General features: G+C 40.2%; 1 protein-coding gene across 2 annotated transcripts in view; it reads right to left on the reverse strand.

Annotated features, from left to right (window-relative positions):
• Window positions 1-223: 223 nt before the first annotated feature.
• The window catches only part of LOC5573800 (furin-like protease 2), a 1,094,423-nt gene continuing 1,073,205 nt past the window's right edge, over window positions 224-21,441 (reverse strand). For both annotated transcript variants that reach the window (XM_021848509.1, XM_021848508.1), the window contains exon 16: window positions 224-1,839. In XM_021848509.1, the coding sequence (XP_021704201.1) occupies window positions 1,453-1,839 (387 nt within the window). In that variant the 3' untranslated portion in view covers window positions 224-1,452. The remainder of the gene's footprint in view (window positions 1,840-21,441) is intronic.

Genomic DNA, 21,441 nt, shown 5'->3' on the forward strand with positions numbered 1-21,441 from the left:
TTTTTGTAAGCTTAAGTGTGAACTACTGAATTAGTTCTTGAAATCAATCTGCATAACAATGCATAAAATCGTTATCGTTTGACGTCGTTTTTTGAATCAGTGAACCCAAAAAGTAGCTAAGGATCTTAAGTCTGTTTTTAATGATCAATTTTACCTCAGTGAATCATTTCAAATTTTTAATCTTCAAACTAGTTTAATGCTATGTTTACGTTATTTTATATGATAGAGATCAACGAAGTATTGGTTTTGTTGAAATTTTGTTGACAATATCTTTATATCTAATCATAAAAACAAAAAATTGTAAAATCACGATCGATTTTATGCATTTAGATCAGTCCAATTCTAGCATAAATATTTTCACAATGGATGTAATTCTGTACCACTTACCTCCCACTGTTCACTCTGTTTCTCGATGATCCGATGTTTTGAAAACGACGTGTGTTATCTGTGATATTTTAAACATATGGCAATGAAAGAGCTCACAGTGTTTCGATTTTACAATAATTGTGCTTTGCGAGAAAAATCCGCAAAACATAATTATCTGGAAAAGGGACAAAACATAGTCGAGAGGAGCAGGTTCTGTCTTAAAGATGGAATAACGCAATGAAGTAATGGAGGGAGAATAATTCGGAACACTCATTTCTTTTGCTCGCATTTCACAGGCGTATGATGTTTCTTATTTTACTGTTGTCGCCATTAACAAGACTATTATTTTGAAGACATAAGCTGAAGCCAATGCAATGGTCACCAATCGCTCTGTTTGTTCCCCTGTCTAACAACAACCTTTCTTTTCATCTCCAATAAGCAGCTTTTCCTCAGCTTCCCTCATGCTTTCGTCGTCTAACTGCTCCATTTTTATGTCATCGGAATTTGAAAAGTGCCTTAACACTGTACATCTAAATCTCCCTTTCTCTTCCAAGACGCGTAATCGCCATTTTGCCCGAATTCCTATCGACTACGGCAATAATAGTGTATAAAAAGTAACAAAAAAGTTCTTAATTTTCCTTTATTTCCAAATCAAAAGATTGTTTACCCCAAATACCCACACTCCCACATATCCACAAACACACTTACTTTATCGCCCCCAATTGCCTCATCGTCATCATTCCGTCAGCCATCGTCATCAACATCATGAACATCATTTCGTTTGTGTTTTTTCTCCAAATTTTATTTTCGATCGCATCTTGTTTCCACTCGCACTTGTTTCTCATTCTTCCCTCAATTCCCCCAACCAAGGCTTCCAGTATAACAAATCTGAGGCGAATCTAAGGAAGAACGGACGGCTGCCCAATCCCAGCTATTGAGACGGCTTCAAGCCCCGTTGCTTCCGCTTCCGACCTCACTTAAGTAAATATTTATAATAATTTGTTATCGCCTATTATAGCACACAGTTTACCGTTTTCCCTCATCTCCGCAGTTGGGGGGAGGGAACTACGTTCGCGTTTTCCATTTTCAAGTCCTTGCAAACCGTATCGAGTCCGGCTGTGGCCTTGTCCCTCGCCGTGATGCCCCGTGATGTCCTGTGGCCACAAACCGGTTCTGCCTGCTGTGGCCTGCTCCGCTGTTTCTGGTACTGCTGCTGGTAACCATTGCACCATCGTGCAGTTCGTGGTCATCGTCGTGGTACACGTGGTCGCCCTTCTCGCCCTGGCCCTTCCCATTCTCATCATCATCGTCCTCCTCGTCGTCCACGTCTTCGGAATTATTTACAATTGGTTCTAATAAATCATCACCATCGGCTGGTATTGATATCTTTGTGGTTCGGGAACCACTTCCTCCGCCACTTCCGCTGGATAGTTTGTTGTACCGGACGCCGGTGTAAACGTTACGGTTCCGTTTCTGCAGTACGAATCGATCCCAATGCGGTTTGGCGCACACGGCACGATTACGATTACGAATGATGTGGGTTTGGCATGGATTTTTAATTTTGTGACGGTGCATTTCGCCGAGGTTGAAGAACGTGATTTGTGGTTCCGAAAGGATGGCCGCAAGAGACGACGACATTCGAGGTCCAAGATGTAACCAGTGCGACATGGAACGAAATAGAATGAGAGAAAATTGTCTTGAGTAAAGGGCAGAAATGTTCATTTTATAGTAGCACTGTTGTTAAGGAATGAGGTCAAAAAAGAGCTTGGATGCTATTATGTATTTTATGGAATTGCTTCTTAGGTTTCACAATTATCGTCACGCTACCTAGAACTTCAAATATGAAGTGTAATATGACCTCAAATTGTTATGGAGCACAGAAGGTAGTCAGCCTTCAAACAGTAGACATATTGCGATTTTTCTCAATCAACATAGGGTTCAGCTGTTATTATAAAGCTGAAATGGGGCCGTCCATGTACCACGTACAACTCTCGCGTTGAATATCAAACAGGCATATCTGTAGTGATCGATTTTACTTCATCAGCTTTCTCTTTGGATTAGGGCCTATTCACAAATTTCATAACGCTGAAAGGGGTGGATGGGTGTCCTAAAAATGTTACAGCTCACACAAAATTTGTAGAACATTCATGCAAAAACTGTTACAAGGGGATGGGTGGGTGTCGAAAATGACCATTTCCGGCGTTATGAAATTTGTGAATGAACCCTTAGTATAAGAAATTCAACCGATTCTCGGACCATTTTACGATGAAGGATGACGAAGGACTATGAAGACTTTCTACTGAAACAAAAATAATAATAAGTATTTTTTCGCATGGCTGCAAATGAAAACAACTTCTACCCCATCAACTCAAATTTAGGTTATCGCACGAACCCCCCGAATGGAGTGGAATGAACTCACTTTTGAGTACTTCATTTTCTCCGTGTATGGAAGATCTTCTTGTATGCCATACTGTATGGATCAATGCACCAGTTCACGAATTTGACGTTTGAGCAGTGCCAAATTCATTCGTTTCCATGGTCACATAAATAACAAGGCACCGCTCAAACGTCAACGAGTGAACTCGTGCATTGGTCCATGGACCGATGCACGAGTTCACTATTTGACGTTTAAGCGGTGCCGTGTTATTTATGTAACCGTGGCAACGAGTGAATTCGGCACCGCTCAAACGTCAAATTAGTGAACCCGTGCATTGGTCCATTGGACAATGGACCGATGCACGAGTTCACTATCTGACGTTTGAGCGGTGCCGTGTTATTTAAGTGACCATGGCAACGAGTGAATTCGGCACCGCTCAAACGTCAAACTAGTGAAATCGTGCATCGGTCCATACTTATATTTTTTGAGTCAAGTCACTTATTGAAATTATTCGAATACAGCTAAACCTCTTTTTACGCCCGTAACTGGGAGAGCGCAAAAGGAGGGAGCGTGAGTTGGAATTCTGAGCGTAAAAAGAGGGAGCGTAAGTTTGAATTTTGAGCGTGAAAAGAATTAGAAGCGTACCGGTAATGAAGCTTTTCTTTTTTTCTCGAGAAGTTTTGCGAAGAGGTTGGGTTTGTTTATCCGTGGTACTTCTCAATAGGGATGACGTAAACCATAGTCTGACGCCATGGCGCCTGATGGCGACTTCTGCTTCGTGAAAATCACTTTAAACCCATGCAATATGGGTATTTTTGAAATGCGACAGATGAGTACATGACGGAAATCGATGTCCGACGTTATTTTGGAATTTAAGATGGCGACTTCCGGTTTGTGAGAATCACTCGAAACAATAGAAATATTAGTAGTAGAACGCTAGTAGCGCTGATGTCACAAAACAGATTTTAATTAAAATTACCTTTAATTATGGTTTTTCATTGTTTGTTCAATGCCTTGTTGTTGTTTATGTTTTTATAATTGATTTGACACTTTGATGCCCGGTACTCAGGCTGTCAATTCGTGGCAAACTAGATGTTGGTAACACGAACAGCAGCGACATTAGCATTCTTAGGTTAATGCTTCTACTCTCGAAACCCATGCAATATGGGTATTTTTGGAACGGCACAAAAGAGTATATGCCTTAAATCAATGTCTGACGCCGTTCTGAAATTCGAGATGGTGACTCAAAATTTAAAATTCAAGATTCAAAATGACGTCAGACATCGATTACCTTCATCTACCCATCGGTCACGTTCCAAAAATACCGTTATTTAGTGGGTTTCAAGTGATTTTCACAAACCGGAAGTCGTGATCTTGGATTCCAAAATGGCGTCAGACATCGATTTTCGTCATCTACTCATTGGCCCCGTTCCAAAAATACGCATTACTACCGTGCACCCCCGCTAATTTGAACGGTACCTCATGCAAACCATCGGGGTTTATTTGTAATTTGAACATCTAGTCACCCTAGAAACGTGTTTCTGGTTACCTCTTTCACTATTTTGTTTTGATTCTGCATTCCGTTCCACGGCGTTCCATCTCACTTCACTCCGTTCCATGAGCTAAATGACGTTTGAATAATTTTTAATTTGAACGATGTGCAAATTAGCGGGGTACAGATTAAAAAGTGTTCAGATTAAAAGTGGCAGGCAGGAGCGTAAGTTGGAATTTTTGGAGCGTAAATGGAGGGGGCGCAAAAACAGGGAGCGTAAAAAGAAGTTTGGCTGAAACTCACTTTAGTCAAACCGCTATTACTCATATTGACGGACGTAAATTATTCCGATTCTGCACAGAACGTAAACTGAGTCGCTTATGATCGTGACTCTCGCATATAAGACCGCGATTCGGATTCCCCTCAATATTTCAAATAATTTTGATAATCAAAACATCTGGTTTTATTGATTGCTGAACAGATTATCAGATGCCATGTGCTAGTTTTTAAAGATGAAATTGTACACTATATTCACAGACAAACAGACGTAACACTTAGTACAAATTCCATTAAAATCCATCCATCATCAGCAGATTCAGCATGTTGCCAATTTGACAGTTCAATAAGGTATTCCTCCAGGGATTGTACCAGGAATTCCTACAAGGAACCTATCAGGAATTTCCCTGGAATTCCTCCAGGTAAAGCTGCAGAAATTTCATTATGAATTTTACCAAACTTTCTTCATGGATTTCATCGGTAATTCCTTCATAATTCCACTAGGTGTTCATCCAGAAATTTAATCAAGATTTTGTCCAGTGATTTTTCAAGCAATTCCTATAAAAACTCCCTTAGAAATTACTTCCGAAAGTTCTGCTGGAATTTCCCATGGGATTCCACCAGGAGCTCCTCATCAGGAGTTTGCCTACGGATTCCCGAAAAAGTTCTTCCAGGGATTCCATCAGGAGAACTCAAAAGTTTCCATCAGAAGTTATTGTGAGGATTCCAACAGGAACTCCATCAAAAATTCCTCCATGAATTCCATTAGGGGTACTTCAAAAGATTCAATCATGAGTTCCACGAAAGATTCGTTCAGGAGCTCTATCAGGAGCCCATCTATGAATTCTATCCGAAGTTCCTCTAGGGATTCCATCGGGAGTTCTTCTGGACAATTTATCAGATATTGTTCTAGGGAATCTGGAATTCATCCAGAGATTCCATCAGAAGTTCCTCTAGCAATTCCATCAGAAGCTTCTCCAAGGATTCCATCTATGCATTTCTGTGTTATAGGAGAAGAGATCGGCCAGAACCAATGATTGATTTTAAGCAGTGATATTACTTGCTCGTGACCACACTGTCAAGTCCGAAAACAGAGAGGATCTTTTTTTGTGGTGCGATGCTAGTCACAGCCTACGTATGCACTCAAAGAATACTTATTTGAATACCTATTGGTCCATGTTATCTTGTGCGATGACCACGCTCGAAGCTCGCAGTCGATAAAGCAGAAGTCTCTATATTCGGCGAAATACACACAATCATACGATCTATGTACATGCATGCTACACACCATCAGAGGTTATTTCAGAGATTCCACCTGGAGTTCCTCCATGGATTCTATCAGGAGTTCCTCTAGGGATTCCATTGGGACTTCTAGGAATTTCATCAGGAGTTCCTCCAATGATTCTACTCTTCGAGAATATCTTTAGAAATTCCTCCAAGAGAATATCTTCAGAATTTCCTCCAGGGAGTACCTAGAGGGCTTTCATCAGAGTTCTTCTGGGGATTTCATCAGGAGTTCCTCCAGGGTTTTTATCAAGAGTTTCTTCTGAAGATTCCCTTGGAATTCCTCATGATATTCTATCAGCAGCTCCTCTAGAGATTATATCAGGAGTTCCTCGAGGAATTCTATCAATATTTTAACTAAGAATATAACAAGGAGTTCCTCTAGGGATTCATCAGCTGTAGCTCCAACGATTCTATTAGGAGCTCCTTCATGAATATCTTTAGGAATTCCTCCAAGGGTTCCATCAAGAGCTACATCAGGAGTTCCTCAAGGAATTCCATAAGGATTTTTTTGTAGGTAAGTGATAAGGAATTTCTCTAGAGATTCTATCTGGAGTGCCCTCAGCAATTTTATCAGGAATTCCTCCAGGGATTTCATCGAGTTTCTATAGGGATGGAATAGAAGTTTCTTCAGAGATTCCACCTGGAATTCTTCCAGAGATTATATCAGGAATGCATCTGAGGAGGGAGGAGAGAGGAGTTCCTCTAGGGATTCCGTCAGAAATTTCTTCAGGAACCTTATCATTAATTTCTTCAGAAATTTCAACAGAAGTTTCTACAGACATTTCATTATATCAGAAGTTTCTTCGGATATTCCATTTGAAACTCCTCCAGAGTTTTGCTAGGGATAACCTCAGGAGCTCTTCCAGGGATTACATCAGAAGTTTATTTAGGGGTTTCATCAGACGTTTCTTTAGGGATTTAATTAGCATTTTTTTAGATATTTCACCTGGAATTTCTTCAGGGATTGTATCAAAAGTTTCTGTAGGGATTTCATCAGGAGTTCTTGCTGGGATTTCATCAGTAGTTCCCAAGGGATTTCATCAGGAGTTCCTATAGAGATTCAACTAGGCATTCCTACAAAGACAAAAGTTCTTCTAGGGATTACATCAATATGTTTTTCATAGATTCCATCAGTAGTTCTACCAGGAATTCCTACAGGGGTTCATTCAGAAGTTCCTCTAGGGATTACATCAGAAGAACCTCAAGGGATTATAGCAGGAGTTCCTCCATGATTTTCATTAGGAGTTCCTTAAGAGATTCTACATGAAATTTCTACAGGAATTCTATCAGGAGTTCCTCTAATGATTCCATCAGGAATTCTTCCAAGGAATACATCACAAGTTCTTCCAAGGATTCCATAAGAAGTTTCTCTAGGGATTTCAACAGGTGTTCTTCAATAGATTTAATTGGTTTCTGGAGGGATTTCATCAGTAGTCCTTCCATGGATTCCGTTAGAAAATAGTCTTAGATTTCATTATAAAATCCTCCTGAGATTCCATCATGAACACCTTCTGGGATTCTATTTGAAGTTCTGCCAGGGATTCTACCAGGAATTCTTCTGTAGAAAGTATTGATGAATTCTTTTGCAGTATTTCTCGTGGAATCCATGAAGGCTTCCTGGTGGAATCCTTGAAGGTATTCTCGGTGGAATTCCTGGATGAACTTCTTGATGACTCTTTGGAAAATTCTGGGTAGAATCATTGTGAGAGTTCCTGGAATAAATATGCAGGTATTTTTGAAGAAATTTGTAGAGAAAAACGGTGAAGTATTTTCCGGAGGAATCATTCCTTCACAGATTCCTAGGGAAATCACTAAAAGAATCACTGAAAGATTTGAGATAGGAGTAATTCCTGGTGGAAATTCTTGGTAGAATTTTTGATGAAATTCTTGTATTAATTTCTTGAAAGTTATTTCTTGAGTAATCTCTTTTAAAATGTCTAGAGGAATTCCTGGTGGAATCTACGGAAAAAATATCCTGATAGAATCTATTTAGAAATTCCTGAAGTTTCGCACAACGTCATTACACACTTTTCAATAAATGCTATCAACGAACAAAGGGCGGCTTCTATTTGCTGTTCAAAAATAGTTGGCGCGGTAGTTCTCCTTTCGTGACGAACAACCGTACAATAATTGGTAATTAACCCAAGCAATTAAAATTCATCTTCTTCTTTCTGGTGTTACGTCCCAACTGGGAGCTTAGCTTGGCTTAGTGTATGAAGTAGCTCTTTGCCCTTGGAAGTCGAGAAAATTTCCTACTCGAAAGACGTGATTTGAACCCAAAACCGTTAGCTTGATCTTGCTGAATAGCTGCGCGTTTACTGCCTCATTTCAAAAACTATTCAATTCAATTTAAGAAAGTACATACAAGTACATGTCAATTTCTTGAACATGTAGACATTCCAGGTTGAATTATTGCATAAGTACAGTGTTTTTTTTTGTGCAAATTTCTTTACAGACTACGAATCTGTGTGAAAAGTTTTATAACTATTTCTTACAGACCCTTCATAATTCAATCTGACATATGTGTTCTATAACATTGATATGTCAAATGATTTTAAGCGAATATACCTTGCAGGTCCTTTCGCCCCACATCTATTTCACCTAAATTTATGAGGTACCCACAGCAACCACAACCATCATCAGCTTCATCAACGCTCGCGGCTTGCGGATAATTAATCCGTCCTTTCGTTCAGAATTTCATTGCTTTCGTATTGGTCTGAATTTTCCAACACGAACGGTTCAACAGCCGCCATCCATCGTGTTACCTATCCTCTGATACCGCATAGTGGCCGTCGTCGACGTGGGTCGTGAGTTGTAGGCCTGCCGGCGAATCCTTTCCACGGATCCAGCCCTCCTTTTGCCATCGCATGTGGCAAAAAGCACCGATCCGTAGAAGAGTTCAACTGGGTCAATCTCACACCACTGCTGCTAGCTTGCGTTTCCGCTGGTTGGTTGGTTAATCAAAACCGAAAAAGTCAGTCCTCGAGGGAGTTGGCCGGTTCACACCAAGCCCACGCCAACGAACGACATCGGGGAGTATTCGTCGTCGTAGTCGCCGTCGTTGTCGGTTGTTGTTTTGATTGATATTCATTTCTGGGAAATCTGTTGCGGAATCGCAAACGGTAGGCGGTCGTAGTCTTCTGTATAGGCACTCAATGCCAGCTGCAAGCGTGGAATTGGGATGTACCGTGATTCGGGGTAGCATTGGTCCTTTTTTTTTTGACGTTGGATAACGTCTTACGGCAACATACTGGGGTACAATTTCGAAAAACGAAAAATTGCTCGCGTCACGAAAAGTTGTTAGATTTTGACTGCTAATGACTTACTAACGCCCGCATACATTTTCAAGATTCTTGCACCAATCGATTGGAAATCTTTCTACGAATCTACTCCAATAAACATCGAGGCATGTCTTATTTTTCATAGAAAAGCAAATTATTCGTGCTGTTATAAGGTTTTGACGTTTTGAAGTTTACATGTAGGTACCGTAATTTCGGGTGAAACTGATCATTTTTCATGATTTGTCTTGTCTGTTTTCAATAATGTTGAAAATGCCAAACAACTGAATGCAGTAATACAAGTACGACGGTCAGCCTCCTTGGCTCCTGTACCAAAATTTTCTAACAAGTGTGTTTTTAGTGCTCAAAATCATCCTCTAAATAAAAAAACGTGGAATCTTATTTCGCGGTGAAATTGATCTCTTATCAATGCGATTATTGTTAATTTTTGAAACGACCCTACATAATAAATATGAGCTCCCTGAATCCGAATATGCTTGCAAAATTCTTAATAATGCAATATTTAAAGAAATAATGAATAGTTAATTTCAAGAATTGCAATGAAAACGCCTAAATGTAGGCAATTTCCTAGATAAAATCTCTGAAATCTAACCGAATTATAATTGTTTCAACCGTATAAGCTAATTGGTACGAGTTTAGAAGATGAAATCAGGCTCGGAGATATATTTTAAGCATCCTTACAAACTTTACTTATTTTGAATAATGTCGTTGTCGTCATCGCTATCTACATGTAAATGCACACAAAGAAGACTGCAAAAATGCCGCCTGACCCGAGCGACGGGAACCTAGGTTAAACTTTGTTTGCCATTTATCTCCGTTGAAAACTAATCATCCAAAATTATAATTGATAAATAAATAAATTATTTAATCAATTAATAGTAATAGATAAAATGTCTCTGGTTGTACCCAGACAACCAGAAATCGCATACAAGTTCATGTTATAACTCGTTAATTCATACAAATTATATCAAACCCGCAAAACATGGTGGAGAAAATCGTCAGATTGACAAGCTTCCTCGCATTTATACATTTTGTTTCGTCACGTACAATCGTACATAGTACGTCGCATCAATCCGTAGCAGCTGTCAAATCAACATTTGTTATCATTAGTTACGTCGCATAAGATCACAGGTTAGTTCTGTATAAAATTTATACACTCGCATTGTACAGTATTGGACAAAACATTTGCAACTTTTTCGATTTTCCATACAAAATGACCAACTTTGGTAAGCTATATCTCAGTTATTTAAAGACCGATTTGAATGAAATTTTGACAGAACATCAGACATGACTTGAATTTTAACATATATTTTTGAGTAATTTTTCCAATCACAAGTTCAAAAGCAGTAACGGTTTGACTAAAGTCAATTTTTTGACGATTTTTTATAATTGACATAACTAAACATATTGAAGGAATAGCTTCATGGTATCTTCAGCAAAGTTGTAGATTTTAACGAGGTGAACAAGTTTGCTGAAGACAGTTTTTGTGTAGGGCTATCAGATTTTGAGATAAATAGTTTTGAATTTTTCGTCGAAAATTACACTTTAGATAAACCGTTATAATTTATAAACCCGTGATTGGAAAAATCATTCCAAAATATATGTTAATATTCAAGTTATATCTGATGTTCTGTGAAAATTTCATTCAAATCGGACGATAAATAACTGAGATCTAGCTTACCAAAGTTGGTCATTTTGTATGGAAAGCTTAGCTTAGCTTAGCTTAGACTGACTACACATATCAATGGTTGCTATTCCGTGATTAACCGAAGTCAGTGAAAATGCACAAAGAATCAACTAGAAGTTCGGCTGGGATTGGCCATAATCTTCTTCAGTGTGCATAATTCAGTGCTTCTATTTATACAGGGTCAATAACGGCGCCGGCCACGTCCTTGCAGTCAGGTGGGATTGGGGGAAGGAATGTTAGTGTGTAACCTTTGCTATTAGGAGACCGTGTTTGCCTCTGCATCTCCGCAAAGGTTACTGGGAGGGATGTTTGTTAATGGGGAGGATCGTTGGGTCACAGGATTCACTTTGATAAGCGATTAGACCATGATAAACGATTATTTGTGAGATATAAACATGCTTAGAAATATAAAATTTTCGATTGACATGAAAAATTTTCAAGTATGAGAAAATAATGCCGTTACTTGAAGTGACGAACCATTCAAAGTTTGTTGAACAAATAGCTAAAAGCAACATTCCTACAGGATATTTTACTCAAATTGAAAAAAAAAATATCGATTGGCTAGACCATCACATAATATTCTTATGCCGACACTTACAGTGGCGAACCATTCAAAGTTTTTTAAATAAAATGAACGTTTTGCAAGTCTACACTTCTAGCACAGACCAAACCATTCAAAGCATTTTTTTATGTATAAAAATAAAGGTAAGTGTTTTAATACAAAAAATATAACACAATAAAGTTATGAATAAGAGTTGATGCCGACACTTACAGTGACGAACCATTCATAGTTTGTTGAAAAATCATATTTATGTAACGATTAAATGTGCGGTCATACATATTTTATAGACTTAAAAAAAAAAGCATGAAACGAGCTCACCGATTGATCCTTCATCCTTGATTGAGCAGCCACAATTCACTTTCAGCTTCACTCGTGTGCTCGGCCATATAAAAGCACTCAGAAAAAAAACGCGTCACCTGAGAGGAAAAAAAACTGACGACTTCTCGGACTTTCTCGACGCACTGTCCGGCAGAAAAGAACGCGTCATCCTAGAGGGAAAAAACTGACGACTTCTCGGGCTTTCTCGACGCACTGCCCAGCAGAAAAGAACGCGTCACCCGAGAGGGAAAAAAAACTGACGACTTCTCGGGCGTTCTCGATGCACTGTTCGGACTTTCTCGACGCACTGCCCGGCAGAAAAGAACGCGTCACCCGAGAGGGAAAAAAACTGACGACTTCTCGGGCGTTCTCGATGCACTGCCCAGCAGAAAAGAACGCGTCACCCGTGAGGGAAAAAAACTGACGACTTCTCGGGCTTTCTCGACGCACTGCCCAGCAGAAAAGAACGCGTCACCCGAGAGGGAAAAAAAAACTGACGACTTCTCGGGCGTTCTCGATGCACTGTTCGGACTTTCTCGACGCACTGCCCGGCAGAAAAGAACGCGTCACCCGAGAGGGAAAAAAACTGACGACTTCTCGGGCTTTCTCGACGCACTGCCCAGCAGAAAAGAACGCGTCACCCGAGAGGGAAAAAAACTGACGACTTCTCGGGCGTTCTTGATGCACTGCCCAGCAGAAAAGAACGCGTCACCCGAGAGGGAAAAAAAACTGACGACTTCTCGGGCGTTCTCGATGCACTGTTCGGACTTTCTCGACGCACTCAAAGTTGGTCATTTTGTATGGAAAATCGAAAAAGTTGCAAATGTTTTGTCCAATACTGTATGCTGTTATTCATCACATTATATATGCACGTATATCGCCTCCACTTTTGTACGTAGAAGGCCTTTTCGCGACATCTTATAAGTGAAATTTTGCACATACAAAGCCTCCTGGTGATTTCTTTATACGTACATTTTGGTTGTCTGGGTAACTCTTTTACGTCGAATGCATTGTTGTGACCCTGAAAAGGGCTATTTTGTTTGAAATTGTGCTGCAATTCAATTAAAGCGCGTTCTCCACGGATACGACGAGTCAGCTGGATGTCCTTCGGCATGATGCTGACACGCTTTGCGAGGATCACGCACAGGTTGGTATTCTCAAACAAACCGATCAGTTAGGCCACTCGCTTCCTGCAGGACCATGACGGCCGAGCTCTGGAATCGCATATTTGCCTCTAGATTTCCCCGGATACCACGACGAAGCAGAAGAAGTTTTCATGGTGCGGAACTTCTTCGAGTATCAAAAGATCATGCCAATCATCGTGACTGACAACTTTAACATCGATTTGAGCAAAGAGGAGAACATGGAGCTCGCGGACTTCATGGAGAAGTACCTCAACCTCAAACTGGCTTCGGAACCCACTAAAACAACCAATCTTTGTGGATCATGCGTGGACCTAACGATCAACTGGAATATTTATTTGGGAAACAAGAGTTACCGCTCATGCTGCTTCTTCTTCCATCGACCGATTCTATCGGTGTTAAAGTGTTAACCGAACCAACCAAATAATAACACACAATGTCCATAATAGGTTAGAATTGACATGCAACAAATAGTATGTAAATTGATTGGATTTTTATCAGTAGAAATCCTTCATAAGTTTATGAGGGTCTCAAGCCAGGAAATAGAAGAAGCTAACGTTATCCAACGTCAACTTGGCGGTTGTATCTCGGAAACAACCTCTTACGTTTTTTGTGAGCTTACATATTCTACTGCCCCATAAAGATGCATCCTATTTCAACTCAGAATCCCTCACAGTCAACCAGCTTCTGATTATAAATCCGAATCTACAATTCGAATCCGAGTATATTCGGTTCATCATACGGATGTGGAATCAGAACCTAGTTGACTAAGTCATTGAGCATTCAGAACAATAAAGTATGATTAAATAACGTATGAATGCAACCCGACGTCATTTTGATAACTAAGTGCTACTTTTCGATACTGATATTGGTGCTGAAAAGTAGCACTTTTCAGCACTGTTTCTTTCCGTAGGAAAAGTAGGCCGTTATGTTGTCCATTCTTTTGATAAAAATAAACTAATTTGCAACGGAATTGCAAAAAGTGTTATTTTAGACGAATCCACCCAGGAGGTATCCAAGGTGAAGACGAATACTTGGAGGTATAACTTCCCAATATGTTCCATATTAGCATTCCTAAAACTATTGAGACATCAATTCCTTATGTTTCGCAAAAAAAACTGACTCCATAGATAAATTCATAAAGGCGTGTTGAGAGAAATCCTTTCTAGAGTTACCTATTCCACATAAATTATTGGAGGAGTTCATGAAAGAAGTCCTGTCGCCTCACACACTACACCATGAAACACGAATAAGCCCAAGGTTCAAAGTTCAAGCCCGAACGTTTACAATCGTTAAAAATAGATCGGAGGAAGAGACAAGAGTGCATGTTAATTCTTTTAGTGTCACGGTGTGTTTAATTCGACAAGTATAGGTCGTTAACCTGGGGCCCAGATAGCCGTAGCGGTAAACGCGCAGCTATTCAGCATGACCATGCTGAGGGTTGTGGGTTCGAATTCCGCTGGTCGAGGATTTTTCCGTAAAGGAAATTTTCTCGATTCCCAGGGCATAGAGTATCTTCGTACCTGCCACACGATATACGCATGCAAAAATTGTCATTGGCACAGTAAGCTCTCAGTTAATAACTGTGGAAGTGCTCATAAGAACACTAAGCTGAGAAGCAGGCTCTGTCCCAGTTGGGACGTAATGCCAGAAAGAAGAAGAAGGTCGTTAACCTACCGCCAAAAGGCTAAGTGCGGTAGTTTGTGTGTGCGATTGTGAATAGAAAAAAACATTCGACTGATATTTATCCAGGATCTGCGTCAAGCGATCTCCGATCAAACTCGGCACAGCGCATCAACTCGCTAAAAGCTACTCTCGACCCCAAGCCTCAGCGTTAAAAAGTCCTGGTTTGAGGAGAAGGCCGGAAGGGAACGAACCGTTCCGACAGAGCAGCCATCGCCATTTTCTATTGGCACGTAGACAGGCAATGTGTTAAGGTTAAGTCATCGACGATCCCCACCGTGCACCAACCGGCTCCAACGCATGCGATTACTTGCGTGCGACACATTATTATCTGGTAAACCCAAAAAGTCGCATTTCGTCGCCGTATTTGGAGTGGTAGTCGCAATACCACTATCGTCAATGCGCTACAACTGGAGTTCAGCTTTGTCGTCGCATTATTCGTCCGGCACTTCTGCTTTGCCAGTGCATTCATTGTCGTCGCTTCTGCTGGTGCTGTCTCGCTCTCTCATACGTGTAACTTGAAAACAGGGCGCACAGTAAAAAACAAACGATTTATAGCATAGGCACATGCGTATGCGTTAAGTACTCCACACAACCAAGGCGGGTGCACTCTGGATACAGAGTACACGGAGACGGAATTCATCTCAATTTTGGGTTGTTTCAACGCAATTCCGTAGTTGAGCCCAATAACTCAATTTTGGCTAAATTTCCAAGGTCCCCACTAGGTAGTTTGGCTTTAATTCCATTAGAAAAATATACTCAATTTTGGGTTGATTTAACGCAAAATTGAGTTTTTTCGACCCAAACATAAGAAACCTTGCATTTACCCAAATTTGGCTTATTGGGCCAAAGTACCCCCATTGGGTAGATGCAGCTCTCTCTATTTTCGACAACATTCGTGTGGGAGAAAGAGAAAACCGAGATATTTTGGGTTGAAACTATAATCGATATACTTAATTTTGGGTAAAGTAAACTCAAAAATTAGGTAAAAATATTTCTCCGTGTACAATGCACGTACCTTGCACACAACTAATCGAGCTCGAACACTGAGGCAAATGGACTATCGAAATACACCTACCGAAAATTTGCCTTAAGAAATCGTGATGAATTTCATAAATTAGCCTTTTGAAACCAGAATTTGAAAATAAAAAATGTTTACGCAGCAACCTGGAATCGAACCAAGTATTTTGCCATCAATAGGCCTGAGCGTATTACAATAATTATACCACCTTTCATAAGGGAAGATGTATGCATATCAAAATTCCAGTTCGCTGCGTGAAGAGAAGTAGAAAATGATCTATGAATGTCGATAGAAGTACACGGAGAAAACAAAAAATTCATATTTGAGTATATTTTAACTTACTTTTGAGCTACTTTTCTCTCTGTTTCATTCGCTCCTTGTTATCAGAGTGCGAAGAGCAAAACAACCAAAAAAATCGAACCTTATCGAAGCGTTACCTCAAATTTGAGTAAGTGGTATAGTACTGAAAGTTGAGTTATTTGATCTGGTTGAGTGAAAGAAACTTATTCAGAAGGTATTTTTTGCATGGCTGCAAATGAAAACAACTTCTACCCCACCAACTCAAAATAAAGAAAACGCACGAACCCCCCGAGTTGAGTGGAATGAACTTACATTTGAGTACTTCATTTTTTCCGTGTACATACATTGAGGAAAGCTAGGATATATGACATGAATAAAATCTCGGTTATAAAATTTGAATAAACGTTCAAATTTTTTCGCTGTTTACTTTCACAAATTATGTAACAGTTTTTTGATCTTCGAGATTTCATACGTTTCGCGTCGTTCAACCTGTTTTTTTTTCTTGTAGGGGAAGACGGAGTAAGACCGCCCGCCTAAGCAATTAAATTCACATGTCAAAATCAAGAATCAATAAATCCTTTTTCGACGCAGCATGTCGTTTTATTAGCCTTGGGGATGATCAAAAAATATCGCAGATGTTGTATTTGTAAAAAATTAATTATTTCTTGAAGCTTGAAAAAGTGATTTCTTATCACGATTATTTTTAGCGACAGGGTAATACCTGAGAGAGACTCGCCAAGGGAAAAATATCAACGTATATATGTACATATGCAGCCCAGATTCCCCTCTCACGAAACGTCAAATACAGCCCACCATTTTTATGGCTGAAAAAGTGAAAAGTATTGTGTTCAAAGTAAACTGTTATTAAAAACCTCAGTCAGCGGAGCAGTTTTTTTCTAAAGTTGATGATAAATCTTAGCAGAAGATTAATTATTTCTAATGTCTACTACGTTTGCTGGCACGAAATTTCACTCAAACGGCTATGTATGATTCGATGTGATGTAAACTCAATCATTTTTTGCTGAAAGGTTCATGTGAGGGTTTGAACGTCTTGCGCATAATTGGTATAAACACAAAGTGGAATAAGAAAAAAACTCAGCAATCACAGAAAAAGAAGACCGTCTTAGCGAGTCTCGTCCGGGGTAAAAGTGACCACCTTAATTTTCGATCACAATTTTACGAAAAAATACATCAGTTCCCTGTTATTCTAAAAAGTATATTGCTTTATGAATTCTTCATAAGGATAATTAGTTAAAAAAACTTAGATATATACTTATCATTACCTTTAGACGCCCATATTTTGGAAAAGTATGCGGATTTGGTTTGTATTTTTAACAAAATTGATTTTATTTTACTTGAATAGTAATGTACAACTTAGTTACAACAAATAAAATGGTTTAGACATTTTATTTGATATAAATTAGGAGTGGCGATATTACCACATCAACAGTGGTCGGTTTTACCCCGCTTGCGCAATTTTCACAAGTAGGACCTTATTTCAAAGCTTAATATTTACAATTCATATTTCACTTCACTGAAGCATATTTCACATTTATGTTAGAGCATAGACGGGTAATTTGTTATGTTTTAACAAAAAAAAAATCCCTGCCGAAATCCTTAAGTGAGCATCTGTTAAAATTAGATCAAATTCAAATTCTACGAGCAAAAACTTTGTTTTTGATATTTGTCATTGAAAAAATAATGTTGGTATTACCCTAAATGCTTTGGAATGTTAGAAATCTTGTGTTTATGCAAAGTGCTTGCTGAACATTCAAGAAAACCGCCATTTTCATGCCAAACTGGGGGTGGTCCGTCTTACCCCGGCGGGCGCTCTTACCCCGTCTTCCTCTACGCCAAGATGGACTGCCTAGGATACAGTCTATGCACTCACGTTTCAGTAGCGGACAGGGAAATTTGAATTAGTGAGTTCTTCCAGTGATGATACTCGTGAGTGGTGTCTTTGTGTGTCAGCATTACCTTTTTTTGAAAATCGTTTAAGACGACCTCTATATCTGAGAAATTTCGATTCACCATATTTGAGTATCATGTTTTGTTTCCTAAATTGCTGTTTGAACTCTTATAAAACAAACCCGCCCTGAAATTGGGTTTCATAACTCGACAGAAGGTCCTCTTCGGAGGTGGCGCTTAAGCCGTTCGTTTTTAAGCCAGGGAACGGAACTGGAGACGGAAAACCTTTAGCCACATTTTGCGTGCTTCTTTTTGGCTGCTTGGGCACGTCAGGAGTTAATCATCAATATTAACCTCCTTTTCCCGAGCAGCCTAGATAGCCGCGTAGTGTCGGTAGCGGTTGTTTCAACTGGCTAAGAATTAACACTACGGACTGCCTGTTCCGGTGGTAAAAGTCCACCTCACAGGTGACCCCTAATTTATGGTGTGATGCGTACCGTGCCTAAGAATGAATGGTTAGGGGGGTCTAAATAAAACCTAACCGCAAACGGAGCCTGTGGGGTACCAGGGCGCCCTCCACAGTATTGAGTCCTTCCTGTGCTACCCGGAGCAATGGTGCAGGTGACCTTGTGTTTCTCCGAGATAATCGGCTGCCCTTCTTCAGTCTCTATCTTGAGGCTTAATAAGGGTGGGATTATGAATATGTTGACATTTAATTTAAATTATCACCTATATGGATTCGCATTATGCGTTTTACACAGTGTATTCTGTGCTCTTTCGCCTTTGGCGACTTTAAATAGATACCGATCTGGTTTTTTCGTTGCTGGTCTTTTTCGTGCTGAGATTGCAAAAAGCTTAATCCTGCCTAGTTTGGGTAGTGGCTACGGTTAGGTTAGCTCAGATCAATCTTCAGCATAAAAGAACAGCAACGATCAATCTTTGCAGACTCATGCAAAATGGTGCAGCCCAAGTGGCGCTAGTTCAAGAACCCTACTTTCGTAGAGGGAACTTCTATCTAGGTAACCTTGTGGACCCAGTTTTTGCTACTTTTAGCAAGCTTGAAATGGCAAACTCGCGCTTCATGCCCCGCGCATGCGTGCTCGTTAATAAAGCAATCGTTGCTACACTCATTTCTGAGTTAACTACCAGAGATGTATGTGCTGTCACAATCGATGTTTCTGTTGGTGACCTCAACAGGAAATACGTCATTGTTCGGTATATTTACCACATGATGAACCATCCCCAACGGATGACTTCAAACGAGTTGTCGTACACTGCGTAACAAAAGGCCTTCCGCTGATTGTGGGCAGTGATGCCAATGCTCATCACATCATCTGGGGCAGCTCGGATATCAATTTGAGAGGCTCCAGTCTGATGGAATACTTAAGTAGTACAGACCTTGGATTACTTAACATAGGCAATCGCCCAACCTTCATGGTTTCTAATAGAGAAGAAGTGTTAGACATAACGCTCTGCTCGAATAGAATCAGTCACGAGTTGACGAATTGGCATGTATCAGATGAGGAATCATTATCTGATCATCGCTACATCTTCTTTGAACATTCAAATGTAACTGCGCAGACTTTGCGTTTTAGGAATCCCCGGTCAACAAACTGGGAACTCTATATTGAATTGGTTGCGACCAAATTTCATGGATATTCTCCGTCCATTGAAAATCCAAGTGATCTGGATGATGCCGTTGATACTACAACATCCTACATTATGGAAGCTTTTGAAGAAGCATGTCCTCTGCGGTCTGTAAAGACTACAAGAGGGACCCCATGGTGGAATTCCGATCTGACTAGACTCAGGAAACAATGTAGAAGGAGTTGGAACAGACGCCGTTCAGCTGGATCAGAGTCGTTCAAGTCGGCTCGCAAGGCTTACAAGAAGGCTCTTCGTTCTGCTGAACGATCCGGCTGGAAAAACCTTTGTGCAAATGTTTCCAGTTTGAGTGAAGTCAGTCGGTTGAACAAAATTCTTGCAAAATCTAAGGATTTCTAAGTGAACGAAATTCGCTTACCTAATGGTGACTTTACTTCTTCCGATGAAGAAGTTTTAGAATGTTTATTCAATACACACTTCCCCGGATGTGTGGACATAGCATCTACGGATGAACCAAATGTCTTTTCATGTAGTTACGAGTCTCTGGCCTCGGCTCGCAGTATCGTAACTACTGAATCGATTCAATGGGCACTTAATAGTTTTGCTCCTTTCAAATCTCCAGGAGCGGATGGGATTTATCCTGTTCTGCTCCAAAAGGGATTTGAGTCTATCAAACATGTTTTGAAAAAGCTACTTGTAAGCAGTTTTGCTACCGGGTATATTCCCAGATCCTGGCGTGATATTACTGTAAAGTTTATCCCGAAAGGAGGCCGTGCGTCGTATGAGGAAGCGAAGAGTTTTAGACCAATCAGTCTGACCTCTTTTCTTCTGAAATGTCTGGAACGCATTATCGATCATCACATCCGTGATGTTTATTTGGCAAACATGCCTCTTCATGTGAATCAACATGCTTACCAATCTGGAAAGTCCACTGTGACTCTTTTACACAAAGTTGTATACGATATCGAGAAAGCATTCGCTCAGAAGCAATCCTGCTTGGGTGTTTTCTTGGATATTGAGGGTGCCTTTGATAACGTGTCTTTCGATGCCATATTGGAAGCCGCACGAAACCATGGGCTACCTACAATGATTACCAATTGGATTCATCAAATGCTCAAAAACCGACATCTCTTCTCGACATTGCGTCAAGCAGCGATTCGAAAATTGAGTGTTTGCGGATGCCCCCAAGGGGGAGTCTTGTCACCACTTTTGTGGAATCTCGTAGCAGATACGCTATTGAGGCAACTCAATAATTGCGGTTTTCCAACTTATGGATTTGCCGACGACTATCTAGCTCTGATAGTTGGTATGTGCATAAGCACCCTATTCGACCTGATGCAAAGTGCTCTTCAGGTAGTCGAGAGTTGGTGTCGCCAATATGGCCTTTCGGTTAACCCGAATAAAACATCTATTGTTCTTTTTACGGAAAGACGAAACCGCGATGGAATTCGACCTTTACGTCTTTTTGGCACTGAGATTAATATGACTGATCAAGTAAAGTATGTCGGAGTCATTTTAGATTCCAAACTTTCATGGACACCTCACATTGATTTCAGAGTCAAAAAAGCTTGCATGGCCTTCGGTCAATGCCGGCGAACCTTTGGTAAAACTTGGGGCCTCAAACCCAAATATATCAAATGGATTTACACAACAGTTGTTCGACCAATATTGGCATATGGATGTCTTGTGTGGTGGCAAAAGGGCGAAGTGAGAACAATCCAATCAAAATTGGGCCATCTCCAAAGGATGTGCTTGATGGCGATGTCTGGTGCGTTCTCTACAACTCCCACAGCAGCGCTCGAGGCCCTTTTCGACGTTGCGCCACTACACATATATCTTAAACAAGAAGCACTTTCTTGCTCTTACCGTTTATGGGTACTGGATCTACTGGAGAAAAATCCAGTAAATCGTAGATCTACACACACTTCGTTGTTTCCACTTTTGGTGAATTGGGACAAAATTGTCCTTGCTCCAAGTGATCTCACAATTGCTTGTAACTTTCCTTACAGGACATTTACCACACAATTCCCTTCACGGGAAGAGTGGACGTCTGGCTATTTGGAAAGAAGTATATCAAACAATATAGTATGTTACACTGATGGCTCCCTTCTTGAAGGT

Source organism: Aedes aegypti, chromosome 3 (assembly GCF_002204515.2).
Source record: "Aedes aegypti strain LVP_AGWG chromosome 3, AaegL5.0 Primary Assembly, whole genome shotgun sequence".
Taxonomy (NCBI): Eukaryota; Metazoa; Arthropoda; class Insecta; order Diptera; family Culicidae; genus Aedes; species Aedes aegypti.